General features: G+C 44.1%; 1 protein-coding gene across 2 annotated transcripts in view; it reads right to left on the bottom strand.

Moving 5' to 3' along the window:
* TMEM259 (transmembrane protein 259) overlaps window positions 1–20,035 on the bottom strand; it is a 39,061-nt gene extending 19,026 nt beyond the window's left edge. The window contains exons 1-4 of one of the 2 annotated variants that reach the window (XM_081313788.1): window positions 19,043–20,035; window positions 13,345–13,617; window positions 3,997–4,114; window positions 1,355–1,465 (exon numbers count right to left, since the gene is read on the bottom strand). In XM_081313788.1, coding sequence (XP_081169914.1) covers window positions 1,355–1,465; window positions 3,997–4,114; window positions 13,345–13,617; window positions 19,043–19,267 — 727 coding nt within the window. In that variant the 5' untranslated portion in view covers window positions 19,268–20,035. Of the gene's footprint in view, window positions 1–1,354; window positions 1,466–3,942; window positions 4,115–13,344; window positions 13,618–19,042 lie in introns of both variants that reach the window. The other variant, XM_081313787.1, reaches the window with a different exon arrangement.
* Window positions 20,036–26,743: the final 6,708 nt, after the last annotated feature.

Genomic DNA, 26,743 nt, shown 5'->3' with positions numbered 1-26,743 from the left:
GGCTCTTCGGCTCTGAAACGGAGATGAGCACCGGCCCCTAGAGTTGGAAACGACTAGCACGCACGTGCGGGGGAAACTTTACCTTTTAAGGACATTTATGGGATTGTTTGGGGCCTAGAGATATTCTAAAAATGATGTTGGAGGCTAGTGCTTTGTTTAGTAGCATGCCAGCTTTCTGTTTCTTTAAGGAAAAAAAGAACATTTAGATAAAATATTGGCCAGGACAAGGGTAGGCAACCTTGGCTCTTTTATGACTCGTGGACTTCACCTCCCAGAATTCTTGAGCCAGCATGGCTCAGCTTGGAAACCTCTCCCTTTCCCCACAGCATGGCTGGCTCAGGAATTCTGGGAGTTGAAGTCCAAGAGTCATAAAAGAGCCGAGGTTGCCTGCCCCTGGGCTAAGAACACTGGTGGGTTCCGGAGGTGTACATATATGTGTGTGGGGGGGGCATTCTTGGCTACCATGTTGGGGAACCCCGTGGCTAAAGAAGAAAATGCTGGCCTCCTCCATTCAGTAGCCTGGTGGGCCTCCTGTGCCATAGAATCAGGATTCCTATTTTTAATTTGGGCTCCTTCTTAGATCAACTATCCATCAGCTATTTTAACGGTATGGAAATTCACAATTTCTCTGTAAGTTTGGGAGCAATGAAATGCAACAAAAAAAAATCACTTGCAAATGCTGTGTCCCCAGATATTCAAGGAGCATTAACTAAATTAGTAAGCCAAATGTTTAAACTGAAATAACATTCGTTTTAAAATACAGAAACGATTCTTAAGGCTAGGGGAAGTGATATTTTGAGCACACCCTCACTCCTGCAGAAGCTCCCTGTTTTAAAAGATGAATCTCCTGCCGCCGAGACATTTCATTTTCATTTCTTTTCACTCGCAGTGAGTGCTTGCTGGCAGCAGGTATACATACCTGCAGCAATAGTCAAACAAAATATTATACTGTGGCAGTCTGATTATTAGTTTGATAACCCTTCCATCTTGGTTTCAAAGCTTACAAGTTGCTTAAGAGAAGAACAGTTTGGAAGGGACCTTGGAGGTTTTCTAGTCCAACCCCCTGCTCAGGCAGGAAACCCTACCGATGTTTCTCAATCTTGGCAGTTTGAAGACGGACGGACTTCAACTCCCAAAATTCCCCAGCCAGCACAGCTGGCAGCAAAACTGGCTGGGGAACTCAGGAAGTTGAATTCCACCCATCTTCAAGTTGCCACGGTTGAGAAACACTTGCCTACACCATTTCAGACAAATGGTGGCCCAATCTCTTCTTAAAAACCTCCAGTGTGGCAGTATCCACAACTTCTGGAGGCTTAGCAATGGTTAAGAATGGAATGGTAAAATAGAAATTTACCCAGAGTTACCACCATGACAGGAATGCTCAGGCGTTGACGGGTGCTTTGGGATAAGCGGAGGAATCCGTACTCAAAGGAATATTCCACAATGTATTCTTCCTGCGGCCAAACTACAAATACAGCCCAAAAGAATTGTTTTAGAAGGCCAGGATACAAGAAATAAAAGACAACAGTTTAGAAATGTTAATTCAAATGATACCGAAAACCAGAGCTGGCATTGTGATGTCAAAAACGCACACTCTAATTGCATGGACAGGCAACGTTTTTTTAAAGGCTGAATTCTTTGTGTTTTGTTGATTGATTTCTGTGCTTCATCAGTGTGCATTTTTGAAAAAGTAAGCCCACTCCAATGTTTTTTTTTTCTGAACAGGATAGCGGGGTATAACTGTAGTAAATAGATAATCGAGCTTTTAAAGGAGGGGTCTTCAAACTTGGCCCTTTTTTTACTTGTGGACTTCAACTCCCAGAATTCCTCAGCCAGCCCTGACTGAGGAATTCTGGGAGTTGAAGTCTACAAGTCATAAAAAGGCCAAGTTTGAAGACCCCTGTTTTAAAGAATCCTGCTTCACTCTAGATAATGCACATGAGCTAATTTTGCACTGTTAGGTTCCTTCTGCAAGCTCAGATTACTATTGGCCGTTCTGAAATCCTCACCCTATGGATATACTGGACAAGATCTCAGCATGGCAAACAGACAAATTGGTTGAGAGCTGTAGTCCCGGCATTTTTGGCACTCCACTGGTGGGAAAGACAGAGCAAAAACAGCCAAGATTCTGTCTTTTTCTTCTAAGTAGAAATGCAAACTGGGATCTGCACCAATTTCATGTAAGTTTCAGATACAATGAGCCAGAACTTTTCAGACCAGTTAAGAATGTAAACTTCTAGTTTCAGGTTTGACTGGTCTTAACAAAAAGAGTGAAATGTAAGAATAGCCCCACTGGGCCAGGCTGTAAACATCCATTGTGTCACCCAGCAGCATTTGAGAATTTTACAAGCATGTATTGGAAAATAATTTATTTATTTATTTATTTATTTATTTAATTTTATTTAGATTTATATACCGCCCTTTCCCGAAGGACTCAGGGCGGTTTACAGGGCATTTAAAAAACAGTCAATAGAAACGTTAAAACAAATTAAAAGAGATTAAATAGAACCCTGAGAAAATTTAAACCCACATAAAATTAAAATTAAAAATATTCTCAGCCTGGGCCAGAGAGCTCGAAGAGCCAGGTCTTCAGGTCCCGGCGGAATGAGCGTAGGTCGGGGGCAGTCCTAAGCTCCGCAGGCAGCTGGTTCCACAGGGCAGGCGCACCCACTGAGAAGGCCCTACCCCTGGGTGTTACCCGCCGGCAGTCTTTAACCGGCGGTACCCTGAGGAGACCCTCCCTGTGGGAGCGCACTGGACGAAGGGAACTTGATGCTGGCAGCAGGTGTTCCCTCAAATATCCCGGACCCTCGCCATTTAGGGCTTTATAGGTCATCACCAGCACCTTGAATCTCACCCGAAGGGCAACTGGAAGCCAATGCAGCTCGCGGAGTAGAGGTGTTACATGGGAGTATCGGGAGACCCCCATCACGACTCGCGCGGCCGCATACCCCCTTTCAGCAACTTGTATATAGGTAGTCCTTGACTGGCAACCACGACTGAGCCCAAGATTTATATTACTTAAGTGAGAAATTCGTTAAATGAGTTTTGCCCCGTTTTACCACTTTTCTTGCCACATTTCTTAAGTGAATCACCGCAGTTGTTCAGTTAGTAACCTGGCTGTTAAGTGAATCAGGCTTCCCCATTGCCTTTGCTTGCCAAGAAGGTCGCAAAAGGGGATCGTGTGACCCCGGGACACTGCGACCGTCATAAAAATGAACCAATTGTCAAGCATCCGAGTGTAAATGACGTGACCATGGGGATGCGACAATGGTCGTAAGTGTGAAAAGTGATCGTTAAGACCCTTTGGTCAGCGCTGTTGTAACTTCAAATGGTCACTAAATGAACTGCTGTAAGTTGAGGACTACCTGTACGGTATTCAATGCGAGGCATAGCATTTTATTTCCTCTGTCAAATTCTTATTTGAGGTGCATAATAAGAACGCTTCAGCACAAAGGGAGGCAAAGAAATATGTCCCTATAAGAAAAGTTTGTATCCTGCCTCTCCACCCTGACTGCTCTCAGGATACTAATAAATGGAGCTCAGACACAAATGACACCCCCCTCCCGGCAAATATCGCTTTCCTATCCAAAGCTATGCCGTTTTCTCTGTTGCAATACTGTTCCGCCTTCCATATGTGCCCCTCCATCAACAAATGCAGCAGAAAAGGTTCCGCATCATATAGATCCAACAGGCAGTCACAAGCTGAGGAGCTTTCTCTGGCAAGAAATTAGCCCACATGCCAGTTTAGAAGTCAAGTTAAAATTTATTTATTTTTCTTTTCTTTTTTGGGGGGTGGGGGAGCAAAGAGTGAGTGGTGGACGGATGGGAAAACTCATGCCAAAAAAAAAGTGACTGATGCAAGGGGGAGAATGAAAAAAAAAGAGAACTATGGGATATACAGGCGGAACAAGACGGGAAGTAAGAACAACGTAGCTTTACCTGCTTTGGCTAGCATCTCAAATTCGGACACAGTCTCGCTGAGAGGCTGCATACCTTTAGCGGCTGGCTCGCTGCCGAAGGAGAATTCTTGGCTTTCGTTGGGCGACAAAATGTGGGCATTACTCAGCCGAGTTGCCTTGTGGAAGATCTTGGGTTCAATATCCAGATCAAACTATCAACGAAAGGAGAGGGGGAAAAAGCACACGGAGGAATTAACGAGGGCACGAAGAACAAGACCACGGATGATGTTTTGCACAGCAGAGGAAGTAACGACTCCTCAGCCCCCAAGCCCAATTTATTGACTTGTTAAAACGTTTTTAACCAATTGCTGCTCGACTGATCTCTGGGCAGCATATTATACTGGTGGTCCTCGTTTAGCAACTGGCACAGATAGGGACCCTTTGCACATATGACAGTAATAAATGGTAATAAAGGATTCATTTCCCACCCAATGCCTGTACTGACTGCAACGTCAGTGTGAAACAGATTAGAGTCTGGTCAGTTTCAGGCCGAAGCTACCAGCTGCCACCGTTCTAATCACCTACGTTAGTTTGCCCAGTTGAGTTTGTGAACTTTAGGGAAGGGATGTGGCGGAGAAATAAACAGCTGAGGAAGAGACAGATTGTTTAAGTAATCCCTCTGCCCTGTCTGGGGGGAAAAAATAGGAGAAAAAAAAGGGTCAGGCATAGGACACTGTCTGAGAGAACTTTATCTGAAGAAAATGGCAGCAGCCAGTGATCTTTGCAGTCTCTCTCGTACATGTTTACTTAGCAACCATTTGACTTAATGACGGAGTCGTCAAAACCGAACAGTTGCTAAATAAGGACTACCTGTAAAACATAGTAAAATCAAATGTAGTGTAGTGTAAAACCAAATTACGACCACAATTGAGCCCCAAATTTTTGTTGCTAAGTGAGATGTTTGTTAAGTGAATTTTGCCCCATTTTACAACTTTTCTTGCCATATTTGTTAAGTGAATCGGTACAGTTGTTAAATTAGTAACATACAAGACAAGCCCTTATTAGGTTCAAACCAACCCTTGATGTACTTTTTCCTCACACAGGATGAGATCAGATAGTATTTTAAAGGAATGTATGCTGACTGTGGAGATCTTGCAACAAGCCAGAAGAAGGAAGACAACAGCCACAATGAAAAACAGACAAACTACAAGTAGCAGGTACAGACATAAGCAACTTTAAGTGAACTACAAGGATGGAGAAGCAGGAAAAAAAAGAGATCAGTTAAGCACCAACAACATAAATAATAACACCAACAATCAACACCTGTCTATTCCAAGTCTCTGGATAGGTAGATAAAAATGCCAAATCCAGTCTAAACAACTAGATCAGGGGTGTCAAACTGCCAGCCCGTGGGCCAGATGCGTCACAAAGAAACCGCGCCTACCCCGTTGCCGGCAATGGGGAAAAAGTTCCGATACGTCGCGCGACGTCGCAAGTTTGACATGTCTGAACTAGATGATTATGTGACCAACCATAATAAATTAAATAAATTAATTAAATGTATATGATTCTGATTACCCAGAGGCTGAGTTATGCTTTTCAGTACCAGAACACAGTAAGAGTCTGACGCATTAACGTAGCATAATGGGGGTAGGTGGGTGAGTGGGTGGGTGTGTTGTCATGTTGTCATGTACACAATCAAAAACAGGAAAACTGGACTCTGAAGTTTTCCTCACCCTATAAGTCAACAAGGTGCCAAACAAACAAGAAGCAAGTTAATTCTCCATGCAAGTATCATCTAAATCAGAGGTGTGCATTATAAAGGCATTCCTCCGGCTCCTCAAATCTCACCGGATGTAAGAGCATCTATGTAATATGTGTCTTGAAGTTTTAAGTTAATGTGCACCCCAATTACGTAAATTAAAGAGAATTTGCATATATATTCCTTCCCCTGCATAATTCACTACCCAGTTCAAACCTGCTTCCGAGATTTAGCTTAATTCAGCAAATCCTCCGGTTTCCGGTTTGAATAGGGATTGCCAAAGCAATTAGACGTAGCTATCAATAACCATACAGAGCAGAAACATGTACTCTTCTTTTAAGCTAAGCTTCTATTGTTCTCAGTGTGTTCTGCACCTTTTTTGCATTTTATGGGTAGAAGGAGATCATATTATTTATTTATTTATTTTATTTTAATTCCATTTATATCCTGCCCTTCTCCGAAGACTCAGGGCGGCTTACAAGCTTAGCAGTAGCCTTCATTCTATGTATATGCCTGCTCAACCGTCTTCCCATGAGAAGATTTAGATTTGTGCTTCCAAACCCAAATTGGCTGCAGGAAATGGTGAGCGTTAAAGACATCACAACGTCTTTAACTTCTGGGACAGCATGATAAACTAGCAGGTCTCCATATGGTCAGAGATAATGACCATGGCAAGTAGACTGGTTCTACAAAACCTCTCCAGATAAGGAGAGGATAGGAAGTTACTTTTAAGCCAGGTGAGACCTGGCTTAAAAACAGCAACTGTGAGAGGGACCTTGGAGTCCTAGTGGACGATCACTTGGCTATGAGCCAGCAGTGTGCAGCAGCAACCAAAAAGGCTAATACCATCCTGGGTTGTATAAACAGGGGCACAGAATCAAGATCACGTGAAGTATTAGTACCGCTTTATAAAACCCTAATAAGGCCACACCTGGAATACTGCGGCCAGTTTTGGTCACCTTATCACAAAAAAGATACTGAGAGTTTGGAAAAAATTCAGAGAAGAGCAACTAAGATGATCCAAGGCCTGGAAACTAAAACATACGAAGAACGGCTGCGGGACTTGGGTTCGGCTAGTCTAAAGAAAAGAAGAAATAGGGGAGACATGATAGCAGTGTTCCAGTATCTGAGGGGCTGCCACAAGGCAGAAGGGGTCAGGTTGTTCACCAGAGCACCAGAGGGAAGGGCGAGAAACAATGGTTGGAAACTGATCAAAGAGAGAAACAACCTGGAATTAAGGAGAGACTTCCTGATAGTGAGGACAATCAACCAGTGGAACAGCTTGCCACCAGAAATCGTGGGCACTCCATCACTGGAGATTTTAAAGAAGAGACTGGACGTTCATTTGTCTGAGATGGTATAGGTTCTCCTGCTTGAGCAGGGGGCTGGACTAGATGACCTCTAAGTTCCCTTCCTATTCTATTCTATTCTATTCTATTCTGTTCTGTTCTGTTCTGTTCTGTTCTGTTCTGTTCTATTCTGTTCTGTTCTGTGGTTCAGATGGCTACCCTTTGCAAGTGGACCGCAAGATGGCGATTTCCCATAAGTTTGAGTTCCAGGAGAAGGAGGAAACCCACAACAGCTCACAACGGTGATAGAGCCTTTTAAAGGACAACAGGTTCACTCATTTTGAAATGACTTTCAGAAATTGACTATTTAACATTTTAGGGTTATTAGAGATCTTCAGAGCCAGCGAGTTAGAAAAGCTATGTGGTGCTAGAACAGGGGTCTTCAAACGTGGCTCTTCTATGACTTGTGGACTTCAACTCCCAGAATTCCTCAGCCAGCATGCCTGGCTGAGGAATTCTGGGAGTTGAAGTCCACAAGTCATAAAAAGGCCAAGTTTGAAGACCCCTGTGCTAGAGCTTCCATTCTTGAACAAAAGAAAAATCAACCATAAGCTCAAGTGTTTAAAGAATTGGAATATATGACGAAAACTAAATAAGACTTTGATCCCAGAAATGAATTAAGGGTCCACATAAATTTAAAACATTAAGACCTTAATAATACGTTTTGGAAATAATGATATAAATAAACAGTGTTTTAACTTTGGCTTTTTGTAGTATTTTATTTTTTATGTCTGTTAGCTTTATCTTTATCTTTTATGATTGTAAGGCGCCTGGAGTTATCCTGAGGTAAGATGGGCGGCCAGTAAATTTTACAAATAATAAGTAAATAAATAACATTTGTAGGAACTAAACTGCTTTGTCCATCCTGAGTAATAAAAGAGATTTGAGACTTTATGATTACAGAAATTGAAACTGAAGGTATCAGGCCGCAAAGGAAAAGGGAAGAAAAAAAGTGAAACCTTGCATTTTGCTTTTTGTTAGCACTGGGATTTGTGAAATGACACAAAGTGTTATGACATTTAAAATATTTGAGGGGATTTTTAAAGAATGGGCCCAGAAATTAGCAGCTACATCAGCAACGATCTGCGTCTACGAATAGACTATATCAAAAGACGTTAGCAAAGAAATTATAAGATGTGTGAGGGGAAAAAAATGCCTAATGTAGAAATACCAGAACCAGAAATACTGGGTAATTTTTAAAAAGTATGTATAAGACAGAGAAGACAGTTAAAGTAGAAATACAAATGCTAAGCAAAGAGAATGACCTAGATCAGGGGTCTTCAAACTTGGCCCTTTTATGACTTGTGGACTTCAACTCCCAGAATTCCTCAGCCAGGCACGCTGGCTGAGGAATTCTGGGAGTTGAAGTCCACAAGTCATAAAAGGGCCAAGTTTGAAGACCCCTTGACCTAGATAAGGACTTTCTACCGTGTACACAAAAAATCTTGGTTAAAGCTTTGAAAACCAAATCAGAAATCGAATGATAAACCAAGAGAAGTTGTTGAGAAGAACAGAGCTCAGAGATATACAAGTTATCATAGGACTGGCATGTGTAGGAATTCCTTGTCTGTCTAATGGCCCAAGGCTGAGTCAATTAAGCAAGGTCACATGGTGGAGTCTAGGAAATCTGCCTTGTCTGTCGCAGCACCTGCCCTCTCGAACACCATCCCACGGATGGCTGGTCTCCACCCTGGCTGGATTCCTATGCTTTGAAAACCTGTCCTTGGGTTAGAACGGGTGGCAGCTCCTATGGGATGTCTCTTTTGCCATTTAATCATGGTTATTTCTTCCACTGTTTGAGGGGGAGGGAACTTTAAAAAAAAAGTACTGTATGACTGGTTTTACAGTACTGCATATAGTGCTGAAGGGACGCGGTGGCTCAGTGGGTTAGGACGCTGACCATGTCGATCAGAAGGTCGGCAGTTTGGTGGGTCGAATCCCGAGTGCCGCATAACAGAGTGAGCGCCTGTTACTCGTCCCAGCTTCTGCCAACCTAGCAGTTTGAAAGCACGTAAAAATGCAAGTAGAAAAATAGGGACCACTACGGTGGGAAGGTAACAGCGTTCCGTGCGTCTTTGGCGTCTAGTCATGCCGGCCACATGACCACGGAGACGTCCTCGGACAAGCGCTGGCTCTTCGGCTTTGAAACGGAGATGAGCACCGGCCCCTAGAGTCGGAAATGACTAGCACACATGTGCGGGGGAACCTTTACCTTATATAGCGCTGAGCGGCCTTATACAGGTAGTCCTCGACTTACAACCACAATGGAGCCCAAAATTTCTGTTGCTAAGTGAGACGGTTGTTAAGTGAGCTTTGCCCCATTTTACCTTTCTTGCCACAGTTATTAAGTGAATCACTGCAGCTGTTCAGTTAGTAACAGGTTGTTCAGGGAATCAGGCTTCCCCACTGACTCTGTCAGAAGGTTGCAAAAAGTGATCCTGGGATCCCAGGACACTGCAACGGTCATAAATATGAGTGTCTGGATTTTGATCACGTGACCAGGGGGAGGCTGCAATAGTCCTAAATGTGAAAAATGGTCAGAAGTCACTTTTTTTCAGTGCCATTGTAACTTCAGCCACTAAATGAACCGTTGTAAATTTAGGACTACCTGTACAGTACATTTCTAAAATGCATACATAAATAACTCAAATTATCCTGTATTTCTCCTAAGTCAGTGGTGGCACGCGTGTCAGAGGCGGCACCCAGAGCCCTCTTTGTGGGCACGCGTGTTATGCCCTGGAGATGGCAACCATCCCTTTTCAACCAACTGCCCGAGGTCCCACGTGGCCAGATGCATCCCGGCATAGCTGGTTTCTCTCCACCACCCCCGTCCCATCCCTCCTGGCCTCACATGCTCTCCTTTTCCCGGGCATGACCCACTGCATCGCCTCCTCAGCTGTCGGCCAGCTGTCCAGCTCAGAGGCGGCTTCTCTGAACTGCTGGCTGTGGGCTGCGGAGCTCCAGAGTGCACCGGTCAAGGAGACAGCAGGCTCTGGTTGCTGACGGACACCATCAGCCCCCATGCATTCGCTGGCCTCTGCGTGCAGGGGCCAATGGTGTCAGGCAGCAGCTGTCCCAGCCCCTGCCTCACCTTACCCCGTGGCAATGGCACCCCCATCCTGCTTCGCCTCACTCCGCAGGACGAGCCTCCTGCCCACCACTCCACCTGCCAGACACCCCCTGAATCTCCCCCAACCCTGCCGGGCCCCCTCAGGCGTCCCTCCCCACGAGCAACATCAAGGTGACCATGCCCACATTGGCCAAACCCACCCAGTCTGCCATGTCCACCACAGCCACGCCTACCCAGTGGGGCATGTCCCACCTGGCACCCGGCAATAAATGTGGGTTTTGGGTTGCAGTTTGGCACTCGGTCTCTAAAAGGTTCGCCATCACTGTCCTAAGTAGTAGAATGCTCTGGAGCTGCAACGGTTCTTTGTCTGCTTATAGTGAGACTGTTAATTTACTGTTTCTAAACTTCTAAATCATTACAGTTTGTGGGTGTTTTTTTTAACAAAGGGGAGGTTGGAAATACTATCATTAAATAGTGCCTTCCAAGATGAGTCACAGAATCAGATGCAGAAAAAAGCATTTTCAAACCAACTTTTAAGAACTAAGAGCGGTCTGTTGGCAGCCATTATTTACAACAGCTAAATTTAACCTGTATTTAGAAGTACAGAACTAGGAGGATCAGCTAATCCCTGTCTAATGCAGGACCCCAAATCTATTTACTTTTGATAGATGGTCTTTTGGACTTAGGTTTAAATACACATAGCAAAAAAAAAATCAGCCTATCACCTCTTAAGGCAATTTTTGTTTCAGCATTGGTCAGTTCATTTGGGAAGGATATTTCTCCTAACGTTCGTTCAAACATTTCCCTGAATCAACTTAGGCAAGAAAAACCAAATGTACAGGTATAGTATAGGGGGTACCTTGCTCAATAGTAGTAACTGTGAGAGGGATCTCGGAGTCCTAGTGGACAATCACTTAAATATGAGCCAGCAGTGTGCTGCAGCTGCCAAAAAAGCCAACACACTGCTAGGCTGCATTAACAGAGGGATAGAATCAAGATCACGTGAAGTACTAATACCAGTTTACAATGCCTTGGTAAGGCCACACCTGGAATACTGCATCCAGTTTTGGTCACCATGATGTAAAAAAGATGTCGAGACTCTAGAAAGAGTACAGAGAAGAGCAACAAAGATGATTAGGGGACTGGCGGCTAAAACGTATAAGGAACGGCTGCTGGAATTGGGTATGTCTAGTTTAATGAAGAGAAGGGTGAGGGGTGACATGATAGCAGTCTTCTAATATCTCAGGGGTTGCGACAAAGAGGAGGGACTCAAGCTATTCTCCAAAGCACCCAAAGGCAGGACAAGAAGCAACGGATGGAAACTAGTCAAGGAGAGAAGCAACCTAGAACTAAGGAGAAACTTCCTGACAGTTAGAACAATTAACCAGTGGAACAACCTGCCTCCAGAAGCTGTGAATGCTCCAACACTGGAAGTTTTTAAGAAGAGACTGGACAGCCATTTGTTTGAAAAGGTATAGGGTTTCCTGCCTAAGCAGGGGGTTGGACTAGATGACCTCCAAGGTACCTTCCAACTTTACTATTATGATTATGATCCTATTCACTGGTTCTAGATCTGCTCTCATTCCTTAACACGTGAGAGCTTTACCGATTATCTGAGGACAAAATGTCACCTTTCAGTGTGCCTTTTTATCAGGCTAAATATTTCACAACTCACCATCCTGGCTGTCCTTTTTTCAATGAAAGTTTGACAAGAGTCATTCTTTTAAAAAAAAAAACAAAAACAATAATGGGGGCAGTGTATCTTTTAAAGAAACCACAGCTGTAAGTGGACAGCCCCTTCTGACCTTTTCTGTGGAACTAGATTGGCTACAAACTGGAAACTTGGAACTGGACCAACTAATTCAACAAGGCCCTCTCTTATCTATTTCTCTTGTTTATATGGTATCCCAGAAAGTGCGCTCAGGGCATTTGCCTATTTTTTCCCCCTTAGGGTCAATTATCCACCGGAATCTCAAAGGATGAAGCTTCTTGGATTAGAAGCAAAGCCTTTTCTTTTTCCTCCTCAAAAAAAAAGTCCAGTTGCCTTTTTGAAAAATGTACCTTTGGCACAACTGTGAGCTGGATGACCGAGAATCTCCATAGATACTAAACAGTCCACAGGAATGTTCATATAAATAAATAAATAAATAAATAAAAAGAGCCTTGGTGGAGCAGTGAGCTAATGCCTCCTTAAGTAACACCAGCTGCCTGCAATTAGTGCAGGTTCGCATCCCACCAGGCTCAAGGTTGACTCAGCCTTCCATCCTTCCAAGGTAGGTAAAACGAGGACCCAGATTGTTGGGGGCAATTAAGCTGACTTTGTAATAATGCCGCTTGGGGGGAAGCCCTAATAAGCAGGCATATACATAGAATGAAGGCTATTGCTAAGCACATTGATTTGTGCTTTAAATTGTAAGCCGCCCTGAGTCTTCGGAGAAGGGCGGGATATAAATGGGATTAAAAAAATAAAATAAATAACTATAGCTTAGAATTGCCAGCAAGCCCCATCTTACAAAGAAATATTATAGAGTTTAAAAAGGAAATGAAGAGCAACGTAAATGAACCAGGTGCTGAAGTATCTTTCCTCTCATTGAAATTCACAATTTGGGGAATTTTTTTGAGCAGAGACAAAAGCACATAAGAGGCATATAGATAGAGCCTTGGTGGAGCAGTGGGCTAATGCCTCCTTAAGTAACACCAGCTGCCTGCAATTAGTGCAGGTTCGCATCCCACCAGGCTCAAGGTTGACTCAGCCTTCCATCCTTCCGAGGTAGGTAAAATGAGGACCCAGATTGTTGGGGGCAATAAGCTGACTTTGTAATAATGCCGCTTGGGGTGTGTGTGAAAGCCCTAATAAGCAGGCATATACATAGAATGAAGGCTACTGCTAAGCTTGTAAGCCGCCCTGAGTCTTCGGAGAAGGGCGGGATATAAATGGAATTAAAATAAATAAAATAAATAAAAATATAGGTGGCAAAGACATTTAACTATTTAAAGAAAGCAGCGTGGAAAGAATTTTCTCTTGCACACCTAATACTAGCCATATTACATCAGGCCAAAGGGTAATCATTTGGTGGTAACAATGAACATATTCACGGTTTGGAAAGGGGTATGGCAGGGGTTGGCAACCTTGGCTCAGGAGTCAGGAATTCTGGGAGTTGAAGTCCACGAGTCATAAAAAAAGCCAAGGTTGCCTGCCCCTGGTGTATGGGAAAAAGCATCATGATTAACAAAACAACTCATTCCTCTCCCTCACGGTACCTTGATGGAGCTATTCTCAAACATCTCCACGGTCATTTCTTCTTCCTCCTCCTCCTCCTCCTCTTCCCCAACAGCAGGCTCAACCACCATGCCTGGGAACCTGTCACTCTCGCAGAACTGGAGGAAAACGGGGTTACGGCTGGAATTGCGTTGGATCTCAACTCGTAGGATGCCGTCCCGTGGCCATTTATCCCGGACGTGTTCCAGGCAGTTGATGGGGGAGCGGGAGAAGGTGATGTGAATGTACGCCAGAATGAAGAGGACAAAGAGAGCCTGAGAGACAGAGAATAATAATATTACAACAGTGCAGCCTTCCCTTCTCCCTTCCCTCTCCAAAATAAAATATGAATGCTCCATTAAGCTTCCATTCTACAAAAGAACCCGATTACACACCGTGTGTCCTATTACTATTTTCCCCACCAAAACACCCCGTGAGGTGAGAGACAGAGGGACTGGCCCAAAGTCACCGGCCAGCTGTCAAGCCTAAGCTGAGACTAGAACCCACAGTCTCCTGGCTTCTAGCATCTCAACCACTGCACCAAAATTATAAATAAATAATAACATCATAAAATATAAAATAAATGGGGGGGATATAAAATAGTTAATACTTGGCTCAGTTTTGGTTCTGGCTCCATGCACCCTGCATCCACAACTGCCTTTTCCCATGGACTAAAGTTCTTTCAGAGGTTTTCCATTCCGAACAAGTTTCGAGAAGGAAGACGGCCTCCTCCTCCTCCTAGCCAGCCCACTTCATTTCTGAGCCAAAGGCAAGACAAGGTTTTCTTCCTTTGTAACTCCAGGTACTCCTCGAGTTACGGCCACAATTGACCCTGCTAAGCATTCCAAGCATTGGTCAGCAAGACAGTTGTTAAAGTGAGTTTTGCCCCATTTTACGACCTTTCTTGCCACAGTTGTTAAGCGAATCGATGGGAGTTGCTAAGTTAGTAGCATGGCAGTTAAGTGAATCTGGCTTCCCCCGTTGACTTCGCTTGTCAGAAGGTCACAAACACAGGACCCCAGGACATTGCAGCCATCATAAAATACATGCCAAATGTCCGGATTTTGTTCACGTGACCATAGGGATGCTGCAGGAGTCATTAAGTGTGAAAAACAGTCGATAGATAGATAGATAGATAGATAGATAGATAGATAGATAGATAGATAGATAGATAGATAGATAGACAGATACAGATAGACAGATAGACAGAGATACAGATAGACAGATAGATGATAGACAAATAGAGATAGATAGATAGATAGATAGATAGATAGATAGATAGATAGATAGATAGATAGATAGACATAGATACAGATAGACGATAGACAAATAGAGATAGATAGATAGATAGATAGATAGATAGATAGATAGATAGATAGATAGATAGATAGATAGATAGAGATGATAGACAGATAGATGATAGACAGACAAATAGATATAGATAATAGACAGACAAACAGACAGATAGATGATAGACAGACATAACCTTTACTGTCATTTAGGCACAATGGCACACATTAAAAATGAAATTTAGTTCCTTGCTCTCAAAGTGTACACAGCTATAACACATTTAAAACACACTATATACAACATATGTATATCCTTACATATAAGTAACATATAAATATTATTCACTGTCCATCTTGAATACATAACAGGAGGAGGAAGCTTTAGAGTTCACAAGGTTAAAAACTGTCACTAAACAAAGGTTGTAAATCGAGGACTTCCTGTACTCCAGAAATTTAAGCCAGCTGCCATGATATGCTTCTGTTCATCATACGCTATTCTGCATCATTAAGTAAAAGCTTGATTTCTGGTGACTTACATCAGACAGTTAGTTCCCTTGGCAACAGCTCATAAAGCAGCCCTTGCCACCTTCTGGGGTCTTGTTTTACCACCTGGTCCAGTTGTTGGCCTTGGACCTCCCAGCCATTCTGCATCCAAATATCAAGCAGGGCTGCCCCAGTTTTGCTTTCTACCTCAGTCAAGGCCAGCTAGTACTGTAAGATGGCTAGGCAGAGCCAGATGATGAGAAGGCAAACTTTTAAGATATCAAAACAAAGCAACGACAATCAGCCTGCTAATGCTGGTTTTCAAAAGCATTTTTCTTCCTGCTTTATTATGGTAACATGGATTAGTGTCCTTCTGGGAGAGTAATAAACCATTTTTTTATAGCCTGGTAACTTTATGGAGCTTTTTAAAACTAACCCAGAGAAATTATCTCCTTCTTGCTCCTCTGGGAGTTCTAAACATATCATGTTAGCTTGTTATAATCCTTACAATGGTCCCCTGTGGTAGACCAGTATCACTGCCTTCCAAACTGCAAATGAATGAGGCTCTCCAAATTCAAAGAAGATGGCAAAACATATCCAAAACATTTGATGATCCTGGTGAACGAGGGCTTTAAATTACAGAGCTGTAAATGCCACGGCAAGAAAACACACAGCCCTACTAATTTTAAAGACACTGAGCTAGTCAGCTGGAGAGCTGACAGCTCGGGTTTGAGACCCAAGTACCGCCTAAAGGGATGAGCCCATTACTTGCCCCAGCTCTTGCCCACCTAGCAGTTCGAAAGCATGGAAAGGCGAGTAGATAAATAGGTACCACTTCAGTGGGAAGGTAACAGGGTTCCATGGCTTATAGCCACGCTGGCCACATGATCCTGGAAATTGTCTTCGGACAATGCTGGCTCCCTTGGCCAAGAAACGGAGATGAGCACAATGCCTTAAAGCTGGACCTGACTGACAGGGAAATTTTTACTAATTAAGTTATAGTAAAATTAATAATAATAATAATAATAATAATAATAATAAGAAGAAGAAGAAGAAGAAGAAGAAGAAGAAGAAGAAGAAGAAGAAGAAGAAGAAGAAGAAGAAGAAGTAGTAGTAGTAGTAGTAGTAAGGGACCTTGGAGGTCATCTAGTCCAACCCCCTGCTCAGTCAGGAAACCCTATACCATTTCAGGCAAATTAAGGCAGAGAACTGAAGAACTAGAAGAACCTTAAAGAAGTTCTTTTAGCCTAGCATTTTCCTGCAAGTTTATCAACATGTTTATTGGACCCGTGCCCTTCTTGGCTGGTTTATGCAGCTAGGGAGAGGACACGAGGCTGGCTCCAGGCGGTTATATCTGCTTCTTTGAGTGAGGGTTGTTTCCCCACCATCTTGAAGGAGGCGGTGGTGAGACCTCTCCTCAAGAAGCCTGCCTTGGACCCAGCTGTATTGAACAACTTTCGTCCAGTCTCCAACCTTCGCTTTCTTGCGAAGGTTGTTGAGAGTGTGGTGGCGCATCAGCTCCCTCTGGTCCTGGATGAAGCGGATTATCTGGACCCTTACCAATCGGGTTTCAGGCCCGGGCACAGCACGGAGACGGCATTGGTCGCTCTGGTGAATGATCTCTGGAGGGCTCGGGATAGGGGGTATTCCTCTGTCCTAGTCCTATTAGACCTCTCGGCGGCTTTCGATACCATCGACCATGGTATCCTGCTGCAGCGTCTCAGGGGATTGGGAGTGGGAGGCACGGTTTTTCAGTGGTTCTCCTCCTATCTCCTGGGACGCTCGCAGTCGGTGTTGGCAGGGGGGCAGAGGTCGACCCCTAGGACTCTCGCTTGTGGAGTTCCTCAGGGGTCGGTCCTCTCGCCTCTCCTGTTCAACATCTATATGAAACCGCTGGGTGAGATCATTCGTGGTTTTGGAGTTGGGTATCATCAATATGCTGATGATACCCAACTTTTTATTTCGACCCCAAACCACCCCAGTGATGCCCTCGCTGTGATGTCCCGTTGCCTGGAGGCGGTTCGGGTCTGGATGGGGAGGAACAGACTTCAACTCAACCCTGACAAGACTGAGTGGCTGTACATTCCGGCTTCCCGAGACACCTGGGATGTTCCACCTCTTTCTATGGGGGGTGAGCTTTTACCCCCTGTGGATAGGGCTCGCAACTTGGGAGTCCTCCTAGATTCACGACTCACTTTGGAGGATCACATAGTGGCCGTGACTAGGGGGGCTTTTGCCCAGGTTCGCCTGGTGCGCCAGTTGCGGCCCTATCTGGACCGGGAGGCCTTGTGTACGGTCACTCATGCGCTCGTGACCTCTCGCCTAGACTACTGTAACGCTCTCTACATGGGACTTCCCTTGAAGACTACTCGGAGGCTCCAACTGGTACAGAATGCGGCCGCGAGAGTTGTCTTGGGAGTTTCCCGGTACTCCCATGTTACACCTTTGCTCCGTGAGCTGCATTGGTTACCAGTTGTCTTCCGGGTAAGGTTCAAGGTTTTGGTTATGATCTTTAAGTCCCTACATGGCATGGGTCCGCGATACCTCGAGGACCACCTGCTGCCGGCGTCGACTCCCCTCCGCCCTGTGCGCGCCCACAGAGAGGGCCTCCTCAGGGTGCCTCCTGTCAAGGAATGTCGACTGGTGGCCCCCAGGGGGAGGGCCTTCTCTGTGGGTGCTCCGGCGTTATGGAACCAACTGCCGGTTGAGCTCCGGATGGCATCAGACCTCCGATCCTTCCGTCGCGGGTTGAAGACCCATTTATTCGAACTAGCGGGTCTGGCCTGATGGGGGTACTTGGGTTTTTTATAGGTTTGTTTTATTATTCTGGTTTTAACTTGGGCATTAATTTAATTATCTTTTAATGTTTGTACTGTTGTTTATATTTATGCCCTGTGAACCGCCCTGAGTCCCTTTGGGAGAAGGGCGGTATAAAAATCTCAATAAATCTTAAATCTTAAATCTTAAACAACCTGGATATAAAAGTGAAGCCAATCTTTACCAAAGTTGATACTGAGTTTGGTGCATTTCTAACTGCTAATATCTCGGAGCAAAACAACTAAAACTGGATTAAACATATTCCAGAAAAGCATATTTATAACCGATATGTATAACGTATGTATGTATGTATGTATGTATGTATGTATGTATGTATGTTATACGTATCAGTTATAAATAGTGCGGTGTAACTAGAAAAAAGACTAGCATGAATTTAGGGAATATTATAATAGAAACATCACGGGAAGTTACACTTTATTCCTCACAAACCTGTCACATGCAGGTACTGCTCTAGTCTAGACAAACCATTTTCCCTTCAGCCTTAGCTTTTTCTTTCCCATTTGTTAAATGAAGATAATAGTGCCATACTTTTTGGGAGTACAAAAATAACAGAAAAACATAATAGCTAAAACAACAGAGGATACACTATTGAATACACACACACACACACACACACACACACACACACACACACACACACACACACACGATACAGTACAGAACACATACTGCATGCACAGCAAAACTGAGGGAGATTGATAGTTAAGAAATATGAAGTATAAATGAATAAATGACAATTTTTAAAGCTTGAATAAAATGAATTAATCCCCATGGTTCTTAAAAAGATTACAGGGTAGTCTGGGTAACACCTAGCACAAGAAATCAAAGTTAAGCACTGGGAAGTTTTGTAAATCTGAATAGATCTATGTGCAGGAGGCATGTGGACGAGGGGGCATGAAGACAATAATCTATCACAAGCCAATAAAATATTCTCCAAGGGAAAAAATGTCCCACCTCAAATCTGTAACGGCTAAAACTTTTATTTCATAAGCTTTGGTGAGCCTTCAAACATTACTAAGTCTATTCCAAACCAATATGAAAATATAGAGATACAAGGAAAATCTATCTCCCTCTACCCCTACACCATTACCTTAAGGAGTATGAAGAATTCAAAGATGCGACGGAAAGATGATGGGAAGAGGCGGGCGTAAGTGACAGCCATTTTGAAGAAAAGGGCATGGAAGAGGCGATCCCGAACATTGATGAGAGGGTTCTGGTTGAGATTGCGGACCCCTCGGTTATTGCCAACAGGGGCCCCACCCACCCCATTATTGTTCACTGGATGATGGGTGTTGTTGGGCTGATTCTCTGACATCCTGAGTTGGCGAAAGGTGCACAGAGGGTTGATGGGGATGTTTTCGAAGGCTTCTCTTGCAGTCTTCTCTTAGAAGAGTTTGATTCCAGTTTCCCACATATAAATTTAATTTCAAGATACTAAGCAAGTCTGCTGATAGGAGAAAGCACTTAAGCAATAAATTCACCTCTCAAACTGGCACGGGGGGGGGCAGGGGGGGAATCCAGAAAATAGCTATCCCACAACAAAGTAGCCCATAGTCTGAATTAGAAGACAAATGGACCTTAAATGGATTGACATGAAAGATGCACTAATTTGGAAACAACTAAGAAAGTGTTAGTAGCTCAGCAAGAGGCGAACAGATGGGCGAACTGATCAACCCCCCCTATAAGAGTCCTTGATGGTAGGAAGGCGAACCTTCAAAGAGGACCTAAAAATGCTTCAGAGTTTAGGGAAGACAAATAGCATGAGGAGAAGCCAGAAAAATACTGTCAGTGGATTTGCCTCTCCCAGGGGACCAAAGGTGTTAATCTGTCAAAATGGGGGAAAGGACAAGAGATTCAAGGTTCAACAGGTCAGGGATGCCAGAACCCCCAAAGTCCAAAGATGGGATTGTGGACAGGCTGTTCGGTTGATAGAAGAGGGATTGGGCAAGATAGGGGAGGAGGCTGTCAAACCACAAGGGCGCGGGGGGGGGGGAGAAATAGGAATTACGTTGGGCAGAAAGAGAAGCTTTGCCAGGACAAATTAGAGAAAGGGGGGAGACCTTTCTCGGGGGATGACATTGGGGGAGGGGTGGGGGGAGCCTGCAAAACCTCTCTGATCTCTTATTTAAAACGGGGGGGGGAAATTGGCGAAGCCCACCAATTTCTAACAGAGGAATCTGAGGCGGGGGGGGGGAGAGGGGAAGTAAACAAGAAAGGGGGAGATGCTCTGAAGACCCAATTTTTGGGAGGGTGGGGAGAAGGCAACGAAGAGGCTCTGCAATCTTCTCGGAAAAAGGGGAAGGGGGGGGCAAGCTTCAAAACGGAGGCGCTTAATTTGGGGAAGAAAAAAGGGTCGTCAGAAGAATCGGAGAGGACGAAGGGGGGGGGGCAGAGAAAGCCAGCCCACCAAACTTCCAGGGTAAGGGAGGAAGTGGGGGCGACCCGTTATCGAGAGGGAGATTTTTTACCCCCTCCCGCCCCCAGCCTCGAAGGAGAGAAGAGGAGGAGGAGGAGAAGAGGGAGAGTCCTCACCCAGCCCTTCAGACGGGCCTGGTCAGGAGGAGGGGAAGCAGCGGCCCCCCAAGAAGGAAAAAAGGGCCGTTGGGGGAAGAGAAAGAAAAGCTGGGCCGCGTCCTCTGGCCTCCGCCTCTCAGTCCACCTTCTGGTCCGGCCGGGCCACCGCCATGTTGATAGCTCGCTTCCCCTTTCCTTCCCCCCCCCTCCCGCCCCGCAGCACCGATGACGTCAGCCGGGAGCAGGCAGGGTGGAGGAACACCGAGCGAGGCGAAATGCATCCTGGGAAAGAAAAGGGGGAACTAGAGGAGCCCGGAAAGGGGAGCGCAAGGAGAAGGCTCCAAAGGGGTACGGTTAAGAAGATTTATGAAGCACTTCCGGTATCCGATTGACAAATACATTTAAAAAAAATAAAAATTTCCAAAAAAAAGCACCCTCCAGCCGCAAGACGATACCTGGATTGGCAAGTAGGAAAAAAAAAGTTTTAAAAGCTTCCTTTTTATCTTCCGTTCTTTAACCTGTCCATGCTGATGGAACTCTATCGAGTTTCCACCTTTTCAATTAGTATCATGTGTAATTAGGAGGGGTTTTGTCCCAGGAAAAAGTCAAAACTGTTAATCTTGGCAGCAATATTATTGCATCGTGGAAATCTTCATTTACGCAAATACTACTGTGAAGTAGTCACCCTTCACTGGGTTATAGAACAAGGCGCCTTCAACACAGCATGTTGGTTAATTGTTGCCTCCTTGATTTCACATTTTACTTTTTGTTCTTACACCCTTTAAACCGCACATGGAGGATTCGGCCTGCGACGATCCCAAACCGCAGATGCTAGATTCCGGAAACGTTCGACCTTTTTACTTACCTCTTTGTTCGCATATTTCCCCACCCAATTCCGGAGTTACGCCCCTTGATTTCCATAACCCGACCTTGTCTTTCATCTTCCTTGGAAATACAGTTTGTTCTGAATTTTATAAAATATATATTCGAAACTTCGAACTGTAGAGAGGGCACGGTTTGTTTTGGGTTAGTACAAACCAGATTTTTTAAAAGGAAAAAAAAAATTACATTTGTGCTCACCGTATCTTACAATATTACGGAATCGTGAGGTTTATATAGCTTTCAAGAAGGCACTTAGTTTGTGCTCGCTTCGGCAGCACATATACTAAAATTGGAACGATACAGAGAAGATTAGCATGGCCCCTGCGCAAGGATGACACGCAAATTCGTGAAGCGTTCCATATTTTGATCCCTCTCTTTTTATGACTGTTGCTGTTTTTGCAAGGATGACACGCAAATTCGTCAAGCGTGCCATATTTTGATCCCTCTCTTTTTATGACTGTTGCTGTTTTTGCAAGGATGACACGCAAATTCGTGAAGCGTTCCATATTTTGATCCCTCTCTTTTTATGACTGTTGCTGTTTTTGCTGTTACGACACTTTGCAATGTTGTCTGTGGCCTTGGAAAATATTGCAGACCTCTTTTCATCTAAACCAGGGGTCTTCAAACTTGGCCCTTTTATGACTTGTGGACTTCAACTCCCAGAATTCCTCAGCCCTTTGCTGGCTGAGGAATTCTGGGAGTTGAAGTCCACAAGTCATAAAAGGGCCAAGTTTGAAGACCCCTGATCTAAACCGCAGCAGCAGCATTTTCAGCTCTTTTTTAAAAAAAAACACGAAACCTTTGCAGCTTACAACATGCAGTCGCCAACGCGGCTTTGCTGGATTTGAGCAATGCATCCTGCTCTGCCTTGAAATAGATAAAGTAGCGTTAAAGCCCTGTAAAGGGAAACTAACCTTTAAGAATGACCCTGATTGTTATAACTCCCAACTTGTTTTGGCGGGAAACTTTGAACATTTCTATTGGTGGGGCGAGCTTTACAAGCTTGGTGATTGGTTAAGGCCCTGTGGGGGGTCAGTGTGCAAATTACAGGAAATTGCTTGCAGTTAGTTCTCCAGTTCCAGTTTGAGTTGTAAAGAGTGTAGTAACTGTGCCGGTCTGCTCCTCGTCTAACGAAGCCGGATAGTTGCAGAGGAAAGAGTTGATGCTAAACAAGAGACTAGAAATCACTGGAGGTCCGACCAGGTAAGGAGCCCTGGTGGGATCAGGCTCCCCAGCCGGCCTGCTAGGAAGACCTACCTGTCCCCAGGACTCCTTAAGCCCAGCACAGCTGCAATCCCAGCGGTACAGGCATTAACCAGCACCACAGGGGCCTCCCCAAAATGATTCAACTTGAAGAGTTCGATGTTACTCATCCGGAAGATTGGAACTGGTATGTGTTCCGAGTTGACTTCTATCTCGAGCTTAACCAGATCACAGACGATAGTCGGAAGGCGGCAGCCTTGCTACATGTCTGCGGACGAGCCACGTATAATATCGCGCAAGCCCTGATAATGCCAGCGAGCCTAAAGACCGTGGCCTACGCGGACCTGAAAAAAAAATTAAAGGAATATTTTAAACTTCGTGAACCCTCATTAATCGCCCGGCGCTATGCGTTCCAGCAACGGGATCAGAGACCCGGGGAATCTGCAGCCGAGTTTGTGGCAGCCCTTCGCCAAGCGGCGTGCCGTTGCGAGTTCACTGACCTGGAAGAACGTCTCAGAGACAGGCTCGTTTTCGGCCTGCGTAACAGAGAATTACAGCAGCGCCTAATCGCCATGGAGGAACTGACCTTCCAAGATGCATTGAACGAAGTCATGGTGGATGACACTAGCAAAGGGGCCATGAAGACTCTCCGGCCACCGAAAACACACACCAGCCCCACAGCCATCTGCCAAAAGACCGCAGAAGGCTCGGGGAAGGCCGGGGATCGTTTGCGGAGAGAGCCACCCAGACGGCCACGCTTCCCAGAGCAAGCAACTTTCCCACAGAACTGCGCAAGCTGCGGGGGACAGCATGAAAGAGCCAAGTGCCGATTCCGCACAGCAGTTTGCTATGCCTGTGGAAAGCAAGGGCACATTGCCAGAGTATGCAGAGGTCGTCAGCGGGAAGTTCGGGTTACCAAGATCTCCTCCTTGTGGAGTTAGATAAAAGATGAACGGGATAGATGACACACAGAGATATATTGTTGTTGTTGTTAGCTGCGAAGTCGTGTCTGACCCATCGCGACCCTACGGACGTTCCTCCAGGCCTTCCTGTCCTCTACCATCTTCTGGGGTCCATAGATAGATAGATAGAGAGAGAGAGAGAATGAGAAAGATAGATGATAGAGATAGATGACAGATAAATGATAGAAGATAGAGATAGATGATAGATAAATGATAGATGATAGATTGATGATAGAAAGATAGATGATGGATAGATGATAGATAGAATAGATAGATGATAGATAAATGATAGATTATATAAATGATAGATATAAAAATAGATGATAGATAAATGATAGATGATAGGATAGATAGATGATAGATGACAGAGATAGATGATAGATAAATGATAGATTGATGACAGATGATAGATAAATAGATGGTAGATAGATATGACAGGTAGATGTGTGTGTGTGTGTGTGTGTGTGTGTGTATTCAGAATGATATTGGAAGGGAACTTGGAGGTATTCTTGTCCAACTGCCCTGTGTGTGTGATTGTATGAATGTACACACACACACACACACACACTGTGCATATATTAATTCATACAATTTTGAAGGTTACTATACATCCAAGACCAGAGACATTTCTGTTGGGGCCAATAGACAAAAATTTGGAAAAATCACAGGGTATTTTATTCATGTATATGATAACAGCAGGGAGGCTTCTATATCCCCCAAAGTAGAAAGACTTAATAATATCTAGAGTGGAAAATTTGATTGGTAAAGGAGTTGATTGAGAGGGCAAAACTGACAACGCGGATTAGAGAAAAGATGTTGACCAATTTGGAGCCCCTTTTGGACTTTTTGTGCAAAACAGCAAAAATTGAAATTATGTTATATGGGTTTGGTGTTTAGTAAAGATTTGATTATAACAAAGTGAGTCTTATGTTGTAATTGGCCAGTTGCAGTATTTTGCAATCACATGACATGGTTTATGTTGTACTGCTGCCACAAACTGGGCTTTTTGGCTGGTTTCTGGTGAAAAATGTCCGTGGGCATGAATTTATTCGCTTAATGACCACCACAAAAAAGTAGTAAAATTGGATCGGTCACATGACTGCCTTGACTTACAACAAGAATTCTGGGTTCCATGACGATCATAAAGCAGCTACTACCTGTATACAGATAATGTAAATTCTTGTCTTTTGTTCATGTTTTTCACTCTGCCTGCTTGCTTTTCAACCTTGTTTTACCACTTACTGCCTTTGATCTTTGCTGATGTTTTAATAAATAAAGAAGTTTTATTTTTGCTAGCTAATCTGAACAGCTCCCGTGTACTTACTCTCATTCGGATTTAGGGATTGTTGGAGAACGTGCTGGGGGGCAAAGTAAGCTGAAAGTAATGTTCCAACAGGTCTAGGCCTGCAGAAGGCATAAACAGAGGGATTTATAGTCTTTTTAAACTTACAGAAGATATCTTACTGTGTAGCTAACAATTTCCCTGAACTCTCAAGTTATATTTTTCACAATGAATTTCAGAGCCTGGTGGGATCCTAATACAAAATTATGCACCTTTCTTTCATCACATTCATCAATGAAATTATGAGGGTTTTTTAATCATTACAGCAAACCATTATGTGTATGCCAGCAATTTGGAGTTGTGGATTTTCAAAAAAAAATTTCCCTCTTCAATTTCCTAATGGAGCAATTAATCAGTGGAATGACTTGCTTCCAGAAGTTGTGGATGCTTCAACACTGGAAATTGTTAAAAAGAGATTGGACAACCATTTGTCTGAAAAGGTATAGGGGTCTCCTGCTTGGGGTTGGGCTAGAAGACCTCCAAGGTCCCTAAATTTTATAATGGACTATTGCATCCTGTTTAGTTTTGGTCGCCATGACACAAAAAAGATGTTGAGACTCTGGAAAGAGTGCAGAGAAGAGCAACAAAGATGATTAGGGGACTGGAGGCTAAAACATTTAAAAAATGGTTGCTGGAATTGGGTATCTCTCGTTTAATAAAGAGAAGGATTAGGGGTGACATGATAGCAGTCTTCCAATATCTAAGGGGATGCCACAAAGAAGAGGGAGTCAAGCTATTCTCCAAAGCACCAGAAGGCAGGACAAGAAGCAACAGATGGAAACTAACCAAAGAGACAAGCAACCTAGAACTAAGGAGAAATTTCCTGACAGAACAATAAACCAGTGGAATGGCTTGCCTCCATAAGTTGTGGGTGCTGCCATCATTGGTGGTTTTTAAGAAGAGACTGAACAGCCGCTTCTCTGGAACAGTATAGGGTCTCCTACTTGAGCAGGGGGTTGGACTAGATGACCTCCAAGGTCCCTTCCAAACCTGTTATTCTGTTCTTATTTGATTAAAAGTGGTCTTCATGCAATGTTTTATGATAAAGAACTCTTGTGCCATATTTTTAATGCTTTTGCAACCTTGTCTATTTCAAAAAATCAATTATTCCGCCTTAAGAATTACCCCTCCCTTCTGTCCACCCTCAGCCACGCAACTACCAAGCTATTATTGGAGATTTAAATATAGCTTATGATTTTTGTCTTGGTGTCTGCAACGGTGTGTCTGCCTCCATTGCTTAGATACTAGAGGTGTTCAAATACAGCAGGCACACAAAGGGGTGGAAAGAGAAACAAAAGACAAACTCTTGAGATCTTGAATTGCAGAAATCCAGAGCTCAGGTTTGATTCCCGTGGATCAGTCCATGGTCATAGACTGGTTGGGGGAAAAAAAATCTCCCCAGTAAGTAATCTGTAAATTTTGATTAGGTATCCTTGGCATCCATTCATCTGAATCTCCTTGCTGCTTGCTTTTCCTTCTTTCCACTCAACATGCTTTATTTTAAAATCTGAAGTTTTTAATTATGACCACACGGAAATACACCGACCAGGAGCTTCATCTGTTTCCAGCAGCTTCGTGAGAGGTGAGAAAATGAGGGCTAGGCTCAGAAGCTGACAGGTGAATTGTTTGATCCCAGCCAACAGGACAGGATCATTAAAAGGAGGTAGCAGTTAAAAGTTTCATGTAAATTTCCCCCGCTGAGAAATTGGCCATTAATTTTTTCTTGTCAAAATTTGTCCTCTTGAGTTTCGGCATGGTGGTATATATACAGGTAGTCCTTGACTTAAAAGCATTTGTTTAGTGACGGTTCAAAGTTGCAAGGACACTGGAAAAAAAGTGAATTATGACCATTTATCACACTTATGACTCTTTCAGCATCCCCAGGGTC

Source organism: Vipera berus (genome assembly GCF_964194415.1).
Source record: "Vipera berus genome assembly, chromosome: 1".
NCBI classification, from domain to species: domain Eukaryota; kingdom Metazoa; phylum Chordata; class Lepidosauria; order Squamata; family Viperidae; genus Vipera; species Vipera berus.
Note: the sequence above shows the minus strand (reverse complement) of the source record. Positions and strands in the feature narration are given on the sequence as shown.